Raw genomic sequence first — 23,521 nt, forward strand, 5'->3', positions numbered from 1 at the left:
ATTTAAACTCAAATCTTTAGGCAAATTTCTTCGCTACTTTGCTTGTACAGATATTTACGACTGCTATCATAAAGAACTCCTATTGTAAAAAATCTTCAGGAATATAATTTGTACAGTTTAAAAATTGGTGCAATTACAAATAGCAATATTAACTTACGAAAACAATAATTACAAATCTTGTTTGGTAACATTTGCAAATGATAGCAAAATCGTCAAACATATACCCATATAGATACTATAATAATAAATAAAAAAAATCCTTAGAGTTAGTTGTGTAGGTGGAGGCGGTAGAAAATAAATACAAATCATTCAAATTTCATGAAAAAATTGGACAGAAAAAAGCTGTGCCTCTTACAGGTACGTTTGCTGTTGCCACCCTGATGATTGGGTCTACGGTTAGCAAGGGTTTCAGCCTTGTGTCCCAGGACAGTAGCATCCCTATCCTGACCCCGAATGACACACACACAAACACCACCAATCCTCTGGCCAACACGGAGGAAATGAGTGCAGAGGAGCTTGATATTCGATTGCAGTTTGCGATGTCTGTCTCTCTTGTTGCTGGTGTTATTCAGGTAACTTTTAAGTTTGTTGTTTCAGACTGCCAATGCATTGGCCTTTCTTATCAAAGATCTTATAGCAAGTTAAAGTTATGACTGAATTTGAGATCTCTACAAACAAACATTTACGCTTTTCTCGATGCGAATTAGGCTAAATGCATGTGTGAAAACAGTTTGATTATATAGGCTAATCAGGATCAATGCTTTCAACCTAAACTGGATATTTACTATGAAGAGCCTTGCTTATACTCTTTACCACTTAGATACCTATTTTAAAGCATTTGTAGTCCCTTTGAACGTTACATTTAATTAAATACCTTTGTTACTAAATTAAAGTTTTAAAGGCTTCATTACGAAACCTTAGTTACTGATGAGCAGCAAACAGCATAAAACCTAAACAAACTGCGAATTACTCGCAGGCTGTTATGGTTTTATGCTGTTTGCTTATAGTCATTTTCACTTTGCTTCTGAGTGGTAAAGGTTAAACTAAAAAGACCAAAAAAGAGGAAAGTGTCATCCCCGAGGTTCTTACAGGTTAAACTAGGACCACACTTTACACACAGTCATGCTTTAACCCCCGTTTTTGTCAGAGCAGACTCATTTGCTATCAATATGTGCCTCGAATAAAACACTTGAGGCATATTGATGCAACAAAAATCATAAAACGCCTTCTCTTCCCCCAGAATTCATCGACATGTTAATTTTACAATAGCAGTTGTTGCTAATCATTGAATTGAAAAGGGATTTCCAGTATTTTGCTATCCATTTCTGCTGAGCATTTGACATCCAAGCCCATTCCTTTTTTGTCCCCAGGTGACAATTCTTTCATTTGCTATATTTTTTCATGGGCTTTGAACTACTTGTAGAACTATATGTAATAAGAAAAAATCCTTTGTCCATTATTTCTTGCAGTTGTTTTGGCTGTAGTGGTTCAAGAAGGCATTATTATATGAACTGCAATTGGAAAAACCTGGGCTAAGTGTTTGTTAACTGTCGTCCCAGATTAGCCTGTGAAGTCCACATTCGCTTATCAGGGATTACACTTTCCTCTTTTCTGGAAATGTTTGTTTACAAAAGTCTCCTCTTAGCCAAAGCCCAGTTGAAGCGAAAATTATCATGCCTGATTAGCCTACGCACATGCATTTAACCCCGTTTTGCCATGCTCATATGGATGAGCATGAAGCAAATGTGTCCATTACCAAACTCATAAGCACATGCACAACATGCTGCTCACTCTTAACTTCTGTAATGTGACATCTACTTTTCTCCTGCAATTTTAAGAATTTTTAGAATTTTAAATCATCTAATACAATTTTGTTTGATTTAATACAGTCCAAATCTGGATGGGTCTACCTTATGCATTTTATTTAGAAACGGGGAAATATCTCTGTGGCTAATGATTTAACTATTTGCAATTTTCTGTCTGCTTCTTCCAGCTGCTGATGGGCATATTTCGGCTGGGCTTTGTGACCGTATACCTGTCGGACTCGCTCATAGCGGGATTCACCACGGGGGCGGCATGTCATGTGTTCACCAGCCAGATCAAGCACATCTTCGCCATCAAGACTGAGCGATACAACGGTGCTCTGAAATTGGTTTATGTAAGGCACTTTACTGCACTTGATTTACCTGCACATGTCCTGGGCCCAAATTCACCTGACAATTCTTAGGCTTTAGACTTTATAAGAATAAAAAATATTCTTTAAATTAATATGTTCAAAAATTGCTTCAATTTTGAGTCAAACTTGGCATGAACCAACTTAAACTACTTATTTTGTTATTAAGGACATTTTATCCATTGGAAGCCTGTACATGTTCATTGCGAGAACTGGTTTTTCTAGTTCGAAGTGTATTCTTTATTCTTGAGTTTAAGAATTGATTGGTGACTGTGTGCCTTGGAATTAGCAGAAAACTGTATCAGCTTGATGTTTCTGTGCCAGATACACTTGTTTTGCATTCTCTCCGTGATATTTTTATACTATGACTATGACTAGGCTGTTTGTATCATTGATGTTATAAAAACAAGCATTTTAAACAGTACAATTGCTAGCAATATTGTCTGTAGGTAAAAAATGTATTTGTTACATTTAATATTGACCTTAGATACGCATGTGAAAAAGGTTCTTATTGAAGAACCTGCTAGTTGTTATAAACAGCCAAAGAAAGTTTTGTTGATTTTACTGTAAGCAAACATTGATTCAATTGACTTCCTTTGTATGGAATTAACTTTTCAGTTACACTCTTTTGTATCTTTTTCAAGCTAAATATATAATCTACTTATAATTTTCTCCTGAAAAAATAAGAATCGATTGTGTAAAAAAATATTCATTTGTGGCATTTAAACTAGAAAGAGTTGTAGTAATTAACACAAATACTTCTCATTGTAACTTTGCAGACCTATATAGATTTCTTCTCGAAGATTGCTCAAACGAACTATGTGACAGTACTCATGTCGCTGGTGTGTATAGCGATCCTATACAGCGTGTCTACCTACATCAACCAGAATCCAAAGCTGAAGGCGAAAATGTTCATGCCTGTTCCCATTGAACTCATCGTGGTATGAACTTTAACTTCATTATTGTTCTTTTAAGCACACCTGATTTCTCAGGTGAGCTTTTAATCCCTTGCCAGAGGCAGAGGGATATTGTTTTGGCGTTGTCCGTCCGGCTGTCCGGCCGTCCGTGCGGCTGGCACTTTTGTGTCCGGAGCCATATCTTGGAAGCGCTTTGGCGGATTTCATTGAAACTTTGTATGAGTATATATATGCATAAGAGGATGATTCATGCCAAATGGCATTGTACATCATCTATTAAAACCAGAGTTATGGCCCTTTGTATCTTGAAAAAATGCTTTTTACTTAAGGCACTTTTGTGTCCAGAGCCATATCTTGGAAGTGCTTTGGCCGATTTCATTGAAACTTGGTATGAGTATATATATGCATAAGAGGGTGATGCACGCCAAATGGCATTGTATACCATCTGTTAAAAAGAGAGTTACGGCCCTTTGTATCTTGAAAAAAATGCTTTTTACTATAGGCACTTTTGTGTCCGGAGCCATATCTTGGAAGTGATTCGGCGGATTTCATTGAAACTTGGTATGAGTATATATCCCCCACCAGAGGCGGAGGGATATTGTTTTTGCCTTGTCCGGCTGTCTGTCCTGCTGTCCGTCCGTCACTTTTGTGTCCGAAGCCATATCTTGGAAGTGCTTTGGCGTATTACAATGAAACTTCGTATGAGTATATATATGCATAAGAGGTTGATTCACGCCAAATAGCATTGTACACCATCTGTTAAAACCAGAGTTATGGCCATTTGTATCTTGAAAAAATGCTTTTTACTATAGGCACTTTTTTGTCCGGAGCCATATCTTGGAAGTGCTTTGGTGGATTTAATTGAAACTTGGTATGAGTATATATCCCCCGCCAGAGGCGGAGGGATATTGTTTTGGCGTTGTCTGGCTGTCTGTCAGTCCATCACTTTTGTGTCCGGAGCATCCGTCTGATTTGCACCCATCCTCAAACAAAGCATATGTTGCGGGGGATATCAAATCTACGAATTTGCTTGTCTGAACGGTCTTTGTCCGTCGTATGTCCGTCTCTCCGTCCGTAAACATTTGCTCGTAAACACTCTAGAGGCCACATTTCTTGTCCCATCTTCATGACACTTTGTCAAAAGCTTTGCCCCAATAAATTCTCGGTCGAGTTCGAAACTGGGTTGTGCCGGGTCAAAAACTAGGTCACTAGGTAAAAGAAGAGAAAAACCTTGTTGACACTGTAGAAGTCACATTTCATGCCCAATCTTCATGTAACTTTGTCAAAATGCTTGCCTTAATGATATATTGGTCGAGTTCAAAAGTGGTTCTGGTCCGTTGAAGAACATGGCCGCCAGTGGGCCAGGCAGTTTTCCTTATTTGGCTATCGAGAAACCTTATAAACACTCTAGAAGTCACATTTTTTGCCCAATTATCATGAAAGTCGGTCAAAACATTGGTTTAATTGATATCTCAGATGAGTTCGAAAATGGTCCAGATCGGTGAAAAAACATGGCCGCCAGTGGGCGGGGCATTTTTCTCTATATGTATATAGTGAAAACATGTGAACACTCTAGAAGTCACATTTTTCGCCCAATTTTCATGAAATTTGTTCAGAACATTTGTTTCCTTGATATGAAAGTTGAGTTTGAAAATGGTTCCGGTCAGTTGAATAACATGGCTGCCGAGGGGTGGGGGGCAGTTTTCTTATATTTATATATTAACAAAAAGCTTGTGAACACTCTAGAAATCCCATTTTTTGCCCAATCATCATGAAACTTGGTACAAAGATTGGTTCTTATATATCACTATATCACATAATTAATGCCACAATTATTGCCCTTAGACTGTCCAAATTTTCATTATATTATACAAAATCCTTGTAAACACTCTAGAAGTCACAATTTTGTTTCAGATTTTATGAATCTTAATCATATTATTTTTGTAAGCAAAGTTTGATGTTTGGTAAGGTGGTAAGGGGGGGTTCAACTCAAAATAAAGGTCACCAGGACAAATCGTACAAAAACAAAAACACTCCATATGCCAGAGTTTTGGTTCAATAAGGATGCAACCTGACCAGGATGTTTGTCTGGACAATATCTAGGTCAAGTTTGACGTTTGGTAAAAATTTAATGAACCAACTTCTCTAAGGTGAGCGAACAAGGGCCATCTTGGCCCTCTTGTTTATGCTTTCAGATGGTTAATTGAGAAATATCAGTGAATTAAAACTGGCGATTTACTGTTTTAAACAGTGAAAACTAGCAGTGAAAATTATCAATAATTGTTATACTATGAAAAGATGTCATTTTTTAGCTCATCTTTTTTTTGAAAAAAGAAAAGAGCTATTGTCATCACCTTGGCATCAGCGTCGGCTTTCAGTTAAGTTTTGCGTTTAGGTCCACTTTTCTTGTATCAATGCTTTGCATTCAAACTTGGTACACTTACTTACCAGTACTATCATGAGCGGACTGGGCAGGCAAAGTTAGATAACTCTGGCTTGCATTTTGACAGAAGTATGTGCCCTTTTTATACTTACTAACTATTATAAGGGGTCTGTGCAGGCAAAGTTATGTAACTCTGACATTTTGACAGAATTATGTGCGCTTTTTATACTTAGAAAATTGAAAATTTGTTTAAGTTTTGTGTTAAGGTCCACTTTTTCCGTAAAGTATCAAAGCTATTGCTTTCAAACTTGCAACACTTACTAACCATCGTAAGGGGACTGTGCAGGCAAAGATATGTAACTCTGACTGGCATTTTGATGGAATTATGGGCCCTTTATACTTGAAAATTTGGTTAAGTTTTGTGTTTTGGTCCACTTTACCCCTAAAGTATCATACATGTAGATATTGCTTTCATACTTGGAACACTCGCAAACTATCATAAGGGAACAGTGAAGGACAAGTTGCATAACTTTGGTTGTCATTTTTACAGAATTATGGCCCTTTTTTACTTAGTAACTTTGGATATATGGTTTGATATTGTGTTTATATCCACTTTACTTCTAAAGTATCAAGGCTATTGCTTTTAAACTTCAAATACTGTGAAACCATTATTAATGGTCAGGCATTAATTTTCGTGTATTCCGTCAGTCGACCGATTGACGAATTCAAGATCCTAACGAACGATTATTTCCCATATTGGAATAAATTATAAAGACTGAATTACCAAAGGCATGAGACCCTTAAATCCAACGTAATCCACGCATACATACTCTGTCTGTTTCGTAATCAAGATTAATCCGGTTTTGACACAAAAGGGTGTAGATAACATAGTGTACTTACTTAACTGAAATGGGACATTGCTCTAAAACGCGAGTGCAGTACAGCTGTTTCGACAGCGTTGACTTCGTTTAGGTAGAATAGTAATGATTAGCGCTACCAATAGTAGAATAGTAATGATTAGCGTTAACAACTTTATTACACATTGTGTGTATTGTGTTTTTAGCTCACCTGATTGCTCAGGTGAGCTTTTGTGACCGGACTTTGTCCGTCGTATGTCCGTCCGTCTGTCTGTTAACATTTTCTTGTAAACACTCTAGAGGCCACATTTCTTGTCCCATCTTCATGAAACTTGGTCAGAAGCTTTGTCCCAATGAAATCTCGGCCGAGTTCGAAACTGGGTTGTGCCGGGTCAAAAACTAGGTCACTAGGTCAAAAAAAGAAAAACCTTGTAAGCACTCTAGAAGTCACATTTCATGGCCAATCTTCATATTACTTTGTCAAAATGTTTTTTCTTAATGATATCTTGGTTGAGTTCAAAAGTGGTTCCGATCCGTTGAAAAACATGGCCACCAGTGGGCGGGGATGTTTTCCTTATTTGGCTATAGAGAAACCTTGTGAACACTCTAGATGTCACAATTTTTGCCAAATCATCATGAAAATAGTCAAAACATTGGTTTTATTGATATCTCAGACGAATTCGAAAATGGTCGAGATCGGTGAAAAAACATGGCCGCCAGTGGGCGGGGCATTTTTCTCTATATATATGTAGTGGCAGTTTTCCCGATTTGGCTATCGAAAAACCTTGTAAACACACTAGAAGTCACAATTTTTGCCCAATCATCATGAAAGTTGGTCAAAACTTAGGGTTTTATTGATATCTCGGAGGAGCTTTAAAATGGTCGGAATCGGTGAAAAAACATGGCCGCCAGTGGGCGGGGGATTTTTCTCTATATGTATATAGTGAAAACATGTGAACACAGTAGAAGTCACATTTTTGGCCCAATTTTCTTGAAATTTGCTCAGAACATTTGTTTCCTTGATACGAGAGTTGAGTTCAAAAATGGTTCCGGTAAGTTGAATAACATGGCTGCTGGGAGGGGGGGCAGTTTTCTCATTATGCCCCCCTCCTTTCGAAGAAGAGGGGTATATTGTTTTGCTCATGTCAGTTGGTCCGTCCACCAGATGGTTTCCGGATGATAACTCAAGAGTGCTTATGCCAAGGATCATGAAAAACTCATAGGTACATGGATCATGACTCGCAGATGACTCCTATTGATTTTCAGGTCACTAGGTCAATGGTCAAGGTCACGATGACCCGAAATAGTAAAATGGTTTCCTGATGATTACTCAAGAACACTTATGCCTAGGATCATGAAACTTCAAAGATACATTGATCATGACTCGCAGATGACCCCTATTGATTTTCAGGTCACTAGGTCAAATGTCAAGGTCACGGTGACCCAAAGCAGTAAAATGGTTTCCTGATGATAAACTCAAAAACGCTTATGCCTAGGATCATGAAAATTCATAGATACATTGATCATGACTTGCAGATAACCCCTTTTGATTTTCAGGTCACTAGGTCAAAAGTCAAGGTCACGATGACACGAAATAGTAAAATGGTTTCCCGATGATAACTCAAAACGCTTAGGCCTAGGATCATGAAACTTCATAGGTACATTGATCATAACTTGTAGATAACCCCTATTGATTTTCAGGTAACTAGGTCAAAGGTCAAGGTCACGATGACCTGAAATAGTAAAATAGTTTCCGGATGATAGCTCAAGAACGCTTACGCCTAAGATCATGAAACTTCATAGGTACATTGATCATGACTCGCAGATGACCCCAATTGATTTTCAGGTCACTAGGTCGAAGGTCAAGGTCACAGTGACCTGAAAAAGTAAAATAGTTTCTGGATAACTCAAGAACACTTATGCCTAGGTTCATGAAACTTCATAGGTATATTGATCATGACTTGCAGATGACCCCTATTGATTATCAGGTCACTAGGTCAAAGGTCAAGGTCACAGCGCCAAAAAACGTATTCACACAATGGCTGTCAAGGTCACAGTGACTCAACTTAGAAAAATGGTTTCCGGATGATAACTCAAGAATATTTACGCCTAGGATCATGAAACTTCATTGGTACATTGATCATGACTCGCAGATGAAATAATGATGAAACTTGACCAGGATGTTTGTCTGGACAATATCTAGGTCAAGTTTGACATTTGGAAAATATTGAATGAACTGACTACTCTCAGGAGAGCGAACTAGGGCCATCTTGGCCCTCTTGTTCATTGTTGTTGCAGATAAATTGATAATACAGCCTCCACGCAGTGGACCCGGCTCAAAGACAATAAACGAAATTTAAGATGATGATTTGTGATCAACACCTGACTTATATACATTCTCCGCATTGATTACAATTTATACAGAGCATATTGATTTGTGTTTGGTTGTTTGTGTTTAACTATAATACTGATGTAAAAATAGCTTGTGCTTCGTTTATGTGCTATTGATATTTTAATTATTGACAGCTTTGACAAGTTTTACGATACATGTTTCAAATCAGTGTTACTTGTAGCAATTGAAAACGTAACAGGTAAAGAGAAATTAGCAATCATGACAATAAGTTCCATTCAAACGTAGGGTATTTCTTTACAAAAATTAGCGTAAATTTTTGCGCAATTTTCAGGAAATCCCTGGAAAACACGTTTTTTGAATGACTGAGTATGACCCAATAAACTTTGCTTTGTATCCTATTGCATTCAATCTCATTTTAACTCTTTCGTCCATTGGTTGTTACAATCAAATCTAAACTGTGCACTATTAAACCGCTGTCCCATAATGTACTGTTAATTTTACACTTCAGAAATTATTGTACTTAAAGTGATCGTCCGTCCGAAAAAAAACTTGAACATTAGCCATAACTTTTTCACTTTTGAAGATAGCAACTTGATATTTGACATGCATGTGTATCTCATGGAGCTGCACATTTTGAGTGTTGAAAGGTCAAGGTCATCCTTCAAGGTCAAATGACAAATTTATGGTGTCTGTCCGTCCGAAAACTTTAACATTGGCCATAACTTTTTCAATATTGAAAATAGCAACTTGTTATTTGGCATGCATGTGTATCTCATGGAGCTGAACATTTTGAGTGGTGAAAGGTGAAGGTCAAAGTCTTCCTTCAAGGTCAAATGTCAAATATATGGCGTCTGTCCGTCCGATAACTTTAACATTGGCCACAACATTTTTAATATTGAAGATAGCAACTTGATATTTGGCATGCATGTGTATCTCATAAAGCTGCACATTTTGAGTGGTGGAAGTTCAAGGTCAAGGTCAACCTTCAAGGTAAAAATAATATATAAAAATTTTAAAGCGGCGTTCTCATGAAGCTGCACATTTTTAGTGTTGGAAGTTCAAGGTCATCCTTCAAGGTCAAGGTCATCCTTCAAGGTGAAAGGTCAAAAAAAATAATTAAAGTGAAGTTCTTATGAAGCTGCTCATTTTGAGTGGTGAAAGTTCAAGGTCAAGGTCATTCTTTAAGGTCTAGGTCATCCTTCAAAGTCAAAGGTAAAAAAATAATTCAAAGGGCCTTATCATAAAGCTGCACATATTGAGTGGTGGAAATTCAAGGCCAAGGTCATCCTTCAAGGTTGAGGTCATCCTTCAAGGTAGAAGGTCTTTTTTTTTTTAATTCAAAGCGTGGTTATCATGAAGCTGCACATTTTGAGTGGTGGAAGTTGAAAGGGCAAGGTCATCCATCAAGGTAAAAAAAACAAAACCAAAGCGGCGTTCTCATGAAGCTGCACATTTTGAGTGATGAAAGTTCAAGGTCAAGGTCCAATTAAAAAAAAAAATCAAAGCGGCGTTATCATGAAGCTGCAAATTTTAAGTGGTGTAAGTTCAAGGTCAAGGTCATTCTTCAAGGTCAAGGTCATCCTTCAAGGTCAAAGGTCACAAAAATAATTCAAAGTGGCGTTATCATGATGCTGCAAATTTTGAGTGGTGGAAGTTCACGGTCAAGGTCACCCTTCAAGGTCACGGTCATCCTTCAAGGTCAAAGGTCAAAAAAGATAATTTCAAAGCGGCGTTCTCATAAAGCTCCACAATTTGAGTGGTGGAAGTTCAAGGTCAAGGTCATCCTTCAAGGTCAAAGGTAAAAAAATACAAAAAAAATAATTTTCAAAGCGGCGCAATAGGGGGCATTGTGTTTCTGACAAACACAACTCTTGTTTTTTTTTCAAACATGGTTAAAAAACACAAATATTTATTTTCATTATTTTATTTTTGAAATACCGTTCAACCATCCCACCCAAACCACCCCCCCCCGAACCAAAAAATAATTTATTTTTTTTGCATTTTTTTGCATTTTTGGAAGATAATTTAATAAATGAACACAACTCCACACTATACACCCCTCTCCACTCCACCCCTCCCTCCTTTGTGATTGAAATTTAGATAGGTCCCTACACCTTTAAAAAGAAAAATAGTAGTGCGGTCTGCACCCGCAAGGCGGTGCTCTTGTTTATGAAATGACATGATTATTCTAGTAAAATTCTCCAGTTCAACTCTTTCACAATGTAAATAATCGGTGAAAAAAGTATAAAATAAAACAAAAAAATTGTTGGAGTCAGCGGAATATTGCTGAGGCACTCATGAACATATTATTTTATATGATCGATCATGAATTAAAATCGATATTCCACCGAATCCAACAAATATCCTCTATTTCATATAACAGTAATAATTGACATACTATTTATCATGCACAGTTTTAAACACCCAAATTTTTATGCCCCCCCTTCGAAGAAGAGGGGGTATATTGCTTTGCTCATGTCCGTCTGTCGGTCTGTCCGTCCACCAGGTGGTTGTCAGACGATAACTCAAGAATGCTTAGGCCTAGGATCATGAAACTTCATAGGTACATTGATCATGATTCACAGATGACCCCTATTGATTTTGAGGTCACTAGGTTAAAGGTCAAGGTAACTGTGACCCGAAATAGTAAAATGGTTTTCGGATGATAATTCAAGACCTCTTATGCCTAGGATCATGAAACTTCATAGGTAGATTGATCATGACTAGCAGATGACCCCTATTGATTTTCAGGTCACTAGGTCAAAGGTCAAGGTCATGGTGACCCGAAATAGTAAAATGGTTTCCAGATGATAATTCAAGAACCTTTATGCCTAGATCATGAAACTTGATAGATAGATTGATCATGACTAGCAGATGACCCCTATTGATTTTTAGGTCACTAGGTCAAAGGTCAAGGTCACGGTGACCCGAAATAGTAAAATGGTTTCCGGATGATAACTCAAGAACGCTTATGCCTAGGATCATGAAACTTGATAGGTACATTGATCTTGACTGGCAGATGACCCCTATTGATTTTCAGGTCACTAGGTCAAAGGTCAAGGTCACAGTGACCCGAAATAATAAAATGGTTTCCTGATGATAACTCAGGAAAGCTTATGGCTAGGATAATGAAACTTCATAGGTACATTGACCATGACTCGCAGATGAGCCCTATTGATTTTCAGGTCACTAGGTCAAAGGTCAAGGTCACAGTGACAAAAAACATATTTACAAAATGGCTGTCACTACAACTTAGAGCCCATATGGGGGGCATGCATGTTTTACAAACAGCCCTTGTTATTTTAAAAGTGGCTATGCTAATACAGAGATACAACATAATATATTCTAAGGGTTAATTTGCCAAAAATGAAATTTGCTATCCTAATTATCCATAATATAAGCCATGTTTGGCTTTACAGAATTGGGCGCGCGTAAAACATGATAAATAATGGTACTTGAAAGCACGAAAACGAAGATTTGTTTTTCTTAGAGCTGAATTTTTCTTGGTATTTCCTTGCTTGAAAATGCTACTTTCTTTATTACAAATGATTGCCCAATTAAATATGCAATTTTACTATCCATTAATACTTTGTTAGCCTCAAAGACATTTTCTTATGTCTAAATCTAGGTTTTATGTCTTATGTTTACGAAAGGGAATTTGAATACAGGCCCAACCTTCTGACCGGTTTAGTGATATAGATTGTCAAACATTTATGAGTCAATCTACGATTCAGTTGTCTGTGTTATCAATGTTCTGGTACAATTATTTCAGACTTTTTATTATAAATTTTGAAATTGCTGTTGAGTTTATGTAATGTGACCCAGTTTTTAATCTGTACGTTACAACAATGAGTTATTTGACAATGTTTCAGGTCGTATTAGCAACGGTGATCTCATATTTTATAAAGCTGGAAACCAAATACAGTGTGCCCGTGGTCTCTGACATTCCAACAGGGTATGTTTAGTGCACAATTCTTCATGTACGGTACTGCTTCATGTGAAATTCAGATAACACTGATATTGGGCAACTGTATTCGTATGGGATACAAGGCAACTTAAATTAGACTTATAAAATATTAAACATATTACATGACGGCATTTGTCCACAGTCTTTTCTGTTTCCGAGTTTACCATGTAAGATTGAGGTAAAATTATGCCACTTTATTTGTCCTTAATTTTTTATAACATGTATACAAAGTTGAAATATATATAAAAAATATATTTCAGAAACACTTGTATGCTTTAAAATTGTGTATGACATTTCAGTAAATGAAATATAAATTACAAATTATTTTAACTGTAGTTATATCTTTATATTGCTCGAACATTATGCACTTGATGATGGTAATTTACTCTACATATATTATATTTTCTAATGTTGCGTAGATTGGAACTTCAAGTATAATAATCATTGGAGAATTATCATATAGCGGGTATGCAATTTTGCAGGTTACCTATGCCAAACCTGAAGAATTTCTCTCAAATTCCCGAAGTAATCTCAGATGCCATAGCACTCGCGATCGTCATCTTTGCAATCTCAATCTCCATGGGAAAACTTCTGGCACAGAAGCATGACTATGAAGTCAATGCTGATCAGGTAAACATTTCAATAAATTTTCATTATTTAGCTAAATATTGACATTGTTGCATATTTTACATACAGTAACATACACATATATGCATTTACTATGCATCAAATGGAAATTGCTGTATTAACATGACAAAAAACACAAACAAAAACATTTTTTATACTGTGCATCAAATCGAAAGCGTTGTATGTACTCTGCAGCAAACAAAAAATAGTTTTATTTACTATAAAACAAGTAGACTTTGTTGTGTTTAGTTTGCAATTGAAATGGTTGTTTTTACTTTTACCATGGAAATTGTTGTGTTCACTATGCAATCAAAATTGTTTTGTTTTTATGTTTTCCGAACGTTAACAGAGAAACATCAGTAAATTAAAAATGATAATTCACTGTTTAAAACAGTAAAATTTAACAGTGAATATTATCGATAATAGTACCCATTTTCTCAAAACGAGGCTCATATGATGTTGTATCATGTTTATTTGCTGATTTCAGGAACTGGTGGCCTACGGTATTTCAACGATAATCTCGTCATTTCTCTCGTCTGCTGCCCCGTGTGCATCGCTGTCCAGAAGTCTTGTCCAGGAACGAGTCGGCGGTAAAACACAGGTGGGCAACATCACGACTTAGATTTTCCAAACAATTTTCTGAGACTTTAGTCTTAGACTATAAAAGTCTGAGAATAAAAGAATGTTTGTTAATTGGAATATTTCAAGGATTGCTTTAATTTTGAGTCAAACTTGGCATTTACTGCCTCTACAATGTATCTACACCATTCTTCATTTACAACATTCTATTAAGGACATTATCACCAGTGGAAGTCTGTATATTTTAAAACATTGGATATATTTTTTGTTTATTATACTTTATTCTTAAGTCTAAGAATGGGTTGGCGAATAGGGGCTCTGATGTTCAAAAGTAATGCACAGATAGTCAAAACACTCTACAACCAATTGTCAGAGCAGCTATGGAATAGTTTGTAATATTGAATCTGTTGTTTTATAACATCTTTCAGATTTTACAGCTTTGTGTGTGAAGAAGACTGTTATATTGCTACTAAGAAGTCGTGAAACATCTTTGCGTGTTAATGTATTACTAACTTTGAATAAATAAAAAATACAGATAATAATGATTAAATTAATGAATTTATTTCTTATTTAAATCTTTTTAAAATAACACATACATATTTATACGAATATACAGTCATACAAGACAAGGTTTTATTATAGTGGTTCTGGTAAACTGTTTACCACTTGTTTAGTTTATTGTAGCTCGATTAAATGTAAAGTCTAAGGCTTATTTGAAACGCTCTCGAGTCCGTTTCCTGGGACTAGAACCAGTACTTGGTGTCTTTGGGGAAGATTTAAAGAAGCTCCCATTTTGGGGATAAAACCAGTTACTTCCCGATCTCTATGCCGACACCATATCCACTACATCACTTGTTTGTTAACAACTCTGTTTATGATCAGCTATTATTAAATGTTTAAGTTTCACACTCTTCCAACTATGACATACAAAAGTCAGCATATCACATTTTATCTTGAATATTTTTCATCTACTTGCCATGTAGGTTGCTGGCCTGATTTCTTGTGCTCTACTGCTGGTCGTCATCCTGGCTATCGGACCCTACTTCAGAACATTGCCAAATGTATGTATCCCTATGGTCAAACAATCTTTGTATACCATGAACAACAGTCTGGGAAAACAGGGCTTAATGGTTGTGAGTAAAGTGTTGTCCCAAATTAGCCTGTGCTGTCGAGACTAATGAGGGTCAAAACTATTGGCATAATGATACACTGGATTTTTTTCTAAAGAAAAGATCACCTTTATAGACAAAAAGGTACTGTCCCTGAGGAGCCTGTTCGGAAACTCTATGCACTTGCATTAAGCCCCGTTTTCCCAAAATGACTCTCACTTGTAACAGTATGGTACATAGATAGAGGAAAACATTTTGTATGTTTTGAAAGTTATTTTCATATGTGTATGTAAATGCAGTCAATGTCATGTTTTGATTGAAAGGAAAATCAAAGAAAATGATGATGTTTTTCTATTCTCATAATTTTTGATATAACCTTTGATTATCTTTTTTTTTCTCAAATCTGTCAATTTTCTGACTGATTTGTTAAGGTTTATTTCTCATGGAAATCATTTTCTATTCCTGTAGTGCGTGCTGGCATCCGTCATTATAGTCGCCCTACGTGGAATGTTTTTGCAAGCACTTGAACTGCCAAAACTCTGGAAAGTCTCTATCATTGACTTCGTAAGTAGCAGAACCTACTTCAAAGAACATAATACTTTCATCATATATTTCATTCCATCTCTGCAGATACCAAATGAAAAGGTATTTATATGTTGATATTTCGGTTTGGCAACTTTGTCTCAGTTGTAAAATAGATATGTCAGTTTTTCTCAGTTGTAAATGAACCACTTGTAAATTAAATGAAAAAATAATTATTATTATTCTGCTGCAAAACTTCAAATGAACGATGATATGTATTGATGTTTTTATAATGCCATTATGTTATAAGGTCAAATACAATAATGGGTGTATAAGTTTCATCGTACTTTAGCACAAGTGCTCATGGCGAGCTTTTGTGATTGCCTTTTGTCCACCATGCATCGTTTACATTTGCTTTGTGAACACTCAAGAGGCCACAGTTATTTCCCAATATTCATGAATATTGATCAGAGCATTTCGCTGCATTGGTGCAAAAAGGTACCAAATGCCTTCTCACTTCAATGTCACATGTTACCTTTTTGCACCCAGGTGACGATTTGTTCTCATTTTATCTTTGCTGATTTCCAAACTGGGCCACTTGGGGTCAAAAACTAGGAACTAGGTCAAATTTAAAGGAAAAGCTAATGAACACTTTTGAGGCCACATCTGTTGCACAATCTTCATGAAACTTGGTCAGAAAATTTGTCCCCTTGGCTGAGGACCCAACTGAGCAAATCAAGGTCACAAACTAGGTCACTCACTTAGTCAAATTGAAGGAAAAAACTCAGATGCATATTTTCACACAAGTGTACTAGTTGTTTCTTAGGAAATTTAATTTCATTTATTGGAAGCCACATTTATCACACAATCATCATGAAACCTTGTCAGTATATAATATATAAGTGGAATACTTCGAAATATTCAGTAATTAGATTTATAAAAGAATAATGTGTTATACACAAAAATTAGAATAAACTTTAATGTCATCTTTACATAAAGACTTTTATATTAGAGGAGGTCTGTAAATTTTAAAATTTATTTATACTTAATGAATATTTGCTTTCATTTTATAAGACCCAAGTATTCACTATTTTGTGAAACTATTGTATGGTTTTCATGTATAAATATATGTATATTTTAGGCTGTGTGGATTGTTGCCTTCCTGACTACAGTTTTACTGGATGTTGACCTAGGATTGGGCTGCGCAGTCATTTTCAACCTTAGCACCATCTTGTTTCGAAGCCAAAGGTTCGGCACTCAATACCCAAAGTTAGATTTATGATTGGCATGTCAAGGTTACAGCGATGACTTTGCTGCAAGCTGGGCAGACACACATGTTTTACAAGCATCTCTTGTTATTATGCCCCCTTCGAAGAAGTGGGGGTATATTGTTTTGCTGGATTGGTCAGTCTGTTGGTAGACTAATTTGTTTCCGAGCAATAACTCATCAACTGATTGACCGAAAGGCTTGATACTTTACATGTTCATTGGCCTTGGAAAGTACATGACCCCTATTGATATTTGGGTCCCTAGGTAAAAGGTTAAGGTCACTGTCACAATAAGTGTGAAAATCATTTCCGATCAATAACTTGTCAACAAATTGACTGATTGGCTTGATACTTCACATGTGCATTGGCCTTGCACAGTAGATGACCCCTATTGAAATTGGGGTCACTACGTCAAAGGTCACGGTCACTGTCTCAATAAGTGTGAAAATCATTTCCGAACAATTACTCGCCAACCAATTGACCGATTGGCTTAAAACTTCCAATGCGCATTTTCCTTGACTTAAATTCAAATTTGGATCACTAGGTCAAAGGTCAAGGTCACTGTCACAAATAGTGTGAAAATCGTTTCCGATCAATAACTCGTCCACGAAATTACTGATTGGCTTGATACTTCACATGTGAATTGGCCATGGACAGTTAATGACCTCTATTAAATTTGGGGTCACTAGTTCAAAGCCCTGTTTGTGGGGCATATGTCTCCGACCGTGGAACTCTTGTAAATTAGCTTATTTCCCTTCCCTGTGCTATAAATTAACCCATCCATTTGCAGAGTATCTATGCAGTTTCTCTGAAATTTGTGTTTATTTCAGATCTTATGCAACTCTTTTGGGACAGATACCTGGCACAGATATTTACAGAGACATCCATGTCTATGAGAAGGTAAGGTATGCTTTCGAAAACTGTGTTTTGTATAGCAGGTTTGCCGAAAGTTCGGTATAGCAGTGTTAAAGTGTATGGGTGTGCTTGTGTTCAGTCCTCAGAGACTGTCCTTTAGACTGTAACTTTGTCATTCATAACGCAATTTTAAAATGATTTCCACATATGACCATGATGAGGACATGCGGTGTTGCCTGTAACACCCATCTTTCTAAATAATTTGTCATGGTCTTGACTGGAGGTCATTGGTCAAATTTGGCCATAAACTGATTGTCTGAAATGTAACTTTAACGTTCATAATGCAAGTTACAAAATAACTTACCATGAAAGTCTAACCAGAGAAGACCGTGTTCCGTGTCCCCCTTCCTTTAAGTTCCTAGCATATAGGCATCTTGCCTGCTTTCATAAAAAGTTTCATTTCAGGATATGCAATGGTAAAACATAATAGTAAAATATAAGTGTTTTTGTCTTAAACTTTGAAGGTTGGAGTTATAAGTGAGTAAATCTGTTGTGGCATTTGTTGGTTGGTTTGTCTGCATAAAATGTTCTAAGGTTAAACTTCTTCTCCCATATCTCAAGCTAATAAATTTATACTTTCAATATGTTGTTACCATGAAGTGTTCTTGTGCAATACAATACAATACATATGACTTCATGTAAATTTAAAAAGTATGTCATGACAATATTTTAAATGCAGGCAGTTGTCATGGTAACATGCATAGTGCATACACTTGTTTAGGAAACATGTAAATAACTGTTGATTGCCTCGTTTATGTATACACATGTATCTTTTGGATAATTTTTGATAAAGCATTTATGATTTCTTACTGAGATCGAAGCAAAGTGAAAATAGCTGTATGTAACCTGCATTAAACCAGAACAGCCTGTGAGTAATTAGCAGTCTGTTCAGGTTTTATGAAGGATTGATGGTTCTCGTTAGTATCAAAGAGTTGGAAATAAAGACTTAACAAAAATGAATCTAGTAAAAAGGTCTGAAATTAAATTTATTTTTCTAAGGACGAAACATGCATCAAAGTGGGGGTCTGAGAGGTAAACGGTTAAGAAGCAAGGCTTTTTTTGTGCTTAGTTATTGGCCATTTTTCACACATTTAGGAAGTTCTTGACTCTAACTTTCACAATTTAAAGGGATCTTTTTTTCACGGTTTGGTAAATTGACAAAATTGAAAAAAGTTGTTACATATTCGCTAATTTTCGGTTAAGTTATGATATTTGTGAGGAAACAGAATTACTGAACATTTGACATGGTCTAATACAGCCATTATATGCATCTTTTGACGATTTAAAAACTTAAAAATTATAAAGCGTTGCAACGCGAAACGATTGAATAATTTGGAGAGTTTTGTTGTTGTCATTTAAATTTGTTTAACTACGAAGATTGCTTATATAACGTATAAAATATGAATCTTATGTATGCTTGGCAGGATAGCTCAGTCGGCTAATGCGTTTTTACTTCAGGATTCCGGGGGTCACTGGTTTGAGCCCTGCTGCAGGCTACTTTTTAACCAGGTTTTCCGAAGGAAAAAACTGGTTATTATATTGGCGAATGCGGGTGGGCTGGCTGGCGGGCGGGCAGAACAAGCTTGTCCGGGCCATAACTATGTCGTTCAATGTCAGATTTTCAAATCATTTGGCACATTTGTTCACCATCATTGGACGGTGTGTCGCGCGAAATAATTACGTCGATATCTCCAAGGTCAAGGTCACACTTTGAGTTCAAAGGTCAAAAATGGCCATAAATGAGCTTGTCCTGGCCATAACTATGTCATTCATTGTGAGATTTTAAAATCATTTGGCACATTTGTTCACCATCATGGGACGGTGTGTCGCACGAAAGAATCACGTCAATATCTCCAATGTCAAGGTCGCCACGACTAAAAATATTTATTTTTTTTTAAACAAACTTACAAAGAGGGTTAATTTTGTTTGTTCATTTCAAAAGTTCAGTTTGAGTTTTCTCCCTTTATCAGATTTTTTTTCACAATGAAAACCTCGTTTTGTGACAATTTTGTCCCTTGTGTTTCCTTTTTTGACAATCTTCAAAACATGCCAAAATCTGTGTAAAGGCCCCTTTAAAGCAGATTTTGTCTAAAATGTTCACAATTTTATTATATAATAATGCTTCCCAAAAAAATTTTGGGGGGAGCATATATTCCCTGCTTTGTCTGTCTCTGTCTGTCCGTCCATCCATGTGTCTGTCCGCGCACAATTTTTGTCCGGGCTATTTCTCAGCAACTGTTGACCGGAATTCAATGAAACTTTATGGGAAGCTTCACTACCAAGAGATGTGCATATTATCAGTGGGTTCGAGTCGGATGATTTTTCACATAGTTATGGCCCTTTGAAATTTTATATAAAATTATTCTTGTACCCCCAACTACTGTGCCCTCAAGACGTTTCCTTTTATCTGAATATATAGTGCAATATTGTGACCAAAAAAACTTTGGGGAGCATCACCCGTCTCCGACGGTTTCTTGTTAAGTTTGCTACTCTTTTTTTTGGAAATTTTGAACTGCTTGCAACTTATTTTTTCTCGTTTTAAAAAAGTTTGTGACCCATTTTTCCCCAAATTGAAACGGGGATCAAGGCTGCTTCTCAAAGATGAGTAAGACACCCCTTAGACAGTAACTATGGAATCCTTAGAAAGTAACTAATGTAACTTGGGTAATTGCAGGCCAAGGAGGTGCCAGGGATAAAGATCTTCAGGTTTGAACATTCCCTATTCTTTGTCAACATAGAGCACTTCCGTTCACTGCTGTACAAGAAAATTGTGAATCCACGAACACTTAAAATCACCCAGAAGAAACAGGCCAGCAAGTTTGCAAAGGCCAACAAAGAAGCAGAGGTTAGCAATAAAGTAGTGATAGTTGTGCAATATTGATGAAATTCATGTTGGAGTGCTGGCTTTTTCATAGTAATTAAAACAGTAAAAACCTCATTAACCAGATAAACTTTAACACTATGTTAACTAGTTTTGATCTAGACTTTTTTGCAAAAATATTTTTCTGAAGAATATAAGTCCTAGTAAAATATTATGAGTTTGTTGCAGTAGAAAAATGTTCCCTTAACTCATCAGAAATGGCCTTTGCAAGTACAATCAAACCAAACGAAAACTTGAACCCTAAAAATATAATATTATCAGAAAACATTATCAAATGCATTTTACAAAAATGCGTACATGTTTCTTTGCCTGGTAACCAAAACAAAATCTCTTCAAGCGAATCTGATTCGTTAAAAACTGCCTAACTTGGCCACCATGGTGACCTGGGCTTCCATTTTGGCCCTGATGTTGAAGGAAATTTTTAAAACCATACATTCTAAGAATATAATATAAGCATTTTTTTGTCAAATGCTCTTTGTAAATTTAATGTGATATTCCTTACTTAATTATCAGCTAAGTAAACCACAAACCCAGATTGTCCAGTCGGAGAATCTACCAGATATGCCAGTCCCGATGGACTCGCTTGACATGGAATTGCAGACATCTAGTAACCAGATCAGTGTCAACATGGTCAGCAAGTCCGTACGCGAGTGTCCACCAGACCTTGACTTTCATACCATCATCTTCGATGCATCCCCATGGAACTTTATTGACGTTATGGGTGTGAAAGCTCTCATTGCAGTAGGTTTGGGTTTTTCTGCTATTTGTTTAATCTTGTTATTAAAAGTTGCCATGTTGTAGTGGATATGTCCCTGCAGCGACCAAGAGGTCATGGGTTTCCAACTCAGACACCAAGTACTGGTTCTTACCAGAAAACAGACTTGAGAGCATTTGAATAAGCCTTAGACCTTTGATGGAATCCAGCTGAATTATAAAGGTTTTGGACAATTCTGGTTAAGTGCACATGCATAGTACTGGTAATTGAAATATTGTTTGTCAAACAATCTGATGATGTTCACTTATTGTAAATGATTTGTTTACAGTTTGTATGCATGAAGTGCATTAATAGTTTAATACCTAAGAATTCATTTTGCATTTCAAAATATGTTTTTATTCATTAGTTTTACTTGTTTTATTGCATCCACTTAGCCAATTTCCAAAGTTTAACCAATTGCATGCTATAAAATGGTTTATAAATAATTATATCTATTTGCAATCTAGCATTGATATTCAACTGTTTTATTGTGCTACATCTACACATGTTGTTAATAATGAACAATGATAACCAGTCGAAAGTTACACGATAAATATGTTTCTACTTTGCAGGTAATCGGTGAGTTTAAAGCCGTGGGTGTGAAAGTCATGTTGGCCAGCTGTAGAGGTAAGTTCTGATATGTGTGCTGTATTGACCAAGTCCTACACCAAATAATGACAAAAACGTTACATTGACAACCCTGGCCCGGTATCAAGAACAGTCTCATATATTTTTCTCAACTCAGAAAATGAGATAAGAGTATCCACTCATCTGAGTATGGAAAATGTTGGTCAGCTGATAAAAATCTCAAATCTCAGATATAAGAATATGCATATATTCCTCAAATTAATTTTGGGTTGAGTCACACTCAAAACTCAAAATAGCTTCTTTGACCACCAAATTGAGCATTGTAGTCAGACTCATTTAAAAAAATGAGCAACAAAAAAAAGTTGAGTCAAAATGTCTGCTTCAGTATGTTTGTGATACTAGGCCCCTTGAGCATAACTAATAAGCAGTGTGTTTGCTTTAACTAAGGTGTTAGGTATTTTAAAATGCAATACAATTCATTAGAATTGTATAACTTACTACAATCAAAGATTAAAAGAAAGTTAGATTTATATAACTTATAAAATCCAACTTAAACTAAACAAAATACATTCATGTACGAAATGATTTGGTAATTGTTAATAATTTGTTTGTTTGCAGCTGGAATTAGGAAGATGTTTAAGAAAACCGACTTCTTCAAAACCCTTGACAACACCAATATCTTTGTGTCTGTTCATGATGCTGTTCTTAGAGCACAGTTCGGTGATGAGCCCCCACCCATACAGGTGAGACGGTTTAATGAAACTTATTGATGTTCAATGAGCCACCACCTATACAGATGAGATGGTTTAATGAAACTTATTGATGTTCAATGAGCCACCACCCATACAGGTGAGACGGTTTAATGAAACTTATTGATGTTCAATGAGCCACCACCTATACAGATGAGATGGTTTAATGAAACTTATTGATGTTCAATGAGCCACCACCCATACAGGTGAGACGGTTTAATGAAACTTATTGATGTACAATGAGTCACCACCTATACAGATGAGATGGTTTAATGAAACTTATTGATGTACAATGAGTCACCACCCATACAGGTGAGACGGTTTAATGAAACTTATTGATGTTCAATGAGCCACCACCTATACAGATGAGATGGTTTAATGAAACTTATTATCCCCAGCCAGAGGCGGAGGGATATTGTTTTGGCGTTGTCTGTCCGTCTTTCCGTCCGTCTTTCCATCCGTCCGTCCGGCTCTTTTGTGTCTGGAGCCATATCTTGGAAGTGCTCTGGGGGATTTCATTGAAACTTGGTATGAGTATATATATGGATAAGAGTATGATGCCTGCCAAAAGGCATTGTATGTAAACCATCTGTAAATAACAGAGTTATGGCCCTTTTATATTAAAAAAATGCTTTTTTGTGTCCGGAGGCATATCTTGGAAGTGCTTTGGGGGATTTTATTGAAACTTGGTATGAGTATATATAAGGATAAGAGAATGAGAACGCCATCAGATAATAACGGAGTTATAGCCGTTTGTATCTTGAAAAATGCTTTTTTGGGCGTCAAATATAACACTTTTGTGTCCAGAAGCATATTTGCGGCGGATATCAATTCAATGATTTCTCTTGTTGGTGTTCAATGTGCCATCAATCATATGAA

General features: G+C 36.4%; 1 protein-coding gene across 5 annotated transcripts in view; it reads left to right on the forward strand.

Annotated features, from left to right (window-relative positions):
* LOC127841547 (prestin-like) overlaps window positions 1–23,521 on the forward strand; it is a 50,636-nt gene that overhangs the window by 20,272 nt on the left and 6,843 nt on the right. For all 5 annotated transcript variants that reach the window (XM_052370442.1, XM_052370444.1, XM_052370445.1 and 2 more), the window contains 14 exons: window positions 358–572; window positions 1,994–2,158; window positions 2,953–3,114; window positions 12,556–12,638; window positions 13,133–13,280; window positions 13,765–13,878; window positions 14,840–14,917; window positions 15,434–15,529; window positions 16,629–16,735; window positions 17,586–17,655; window positions 20,345–20,515; window positions 21,065–21,292; window positions 21,878–21,932; window positions 22,512–22,636. In XM_052370442.1, coding sequence (XP_052226402.1) covers window positions 358–572; window positions 1,994–2,158; window positions 2,953–3,114; window positions 12,556–12,638; window positions 13,133–13,280; window positions 13,765–13,878; window positions 14,840–14,917; window positions 15,434–15,529; window positions 16,629–16,735; window positions 17,586–17,655; window positions 20,345–20,515; window positions 21,065–21,292; window positions 21,878–21,932; window positions 22,512–22,636 — 1,817 coding nt within the window. The remainder of the gene's footprint in view (window positions 1–357; window positions 573–1,993; window positions 2,159–2,952; window positions 3,115–12,555; window positions 12,639–13,132; window positions 13,281–13,764; window positions 13,879–14,839; window positions 14,918–15,433; window positions 15,530–16,628; window positions 16,736–17,585; window positions 17,656–20,344; window positions 20,516–21,064; window positions 21,293–21,877; window positions 21,933–22,511; window positions 22,637–23,521) is intronic.

Source organism: Dreissena polymorpha, chromosome 8, assembly GCF_020536995.1.
Source record: "Dreissena polymorpha isolate Duluth1 chromosome 8, UMN_Dpol_1.0, whole genome shotgun sequence".
NCBI lineage: Eukaryota > Metazoa > Mollusca > Bivalvia > Myida > Dreissenidae > Dreissena > Dreissena polymorpha.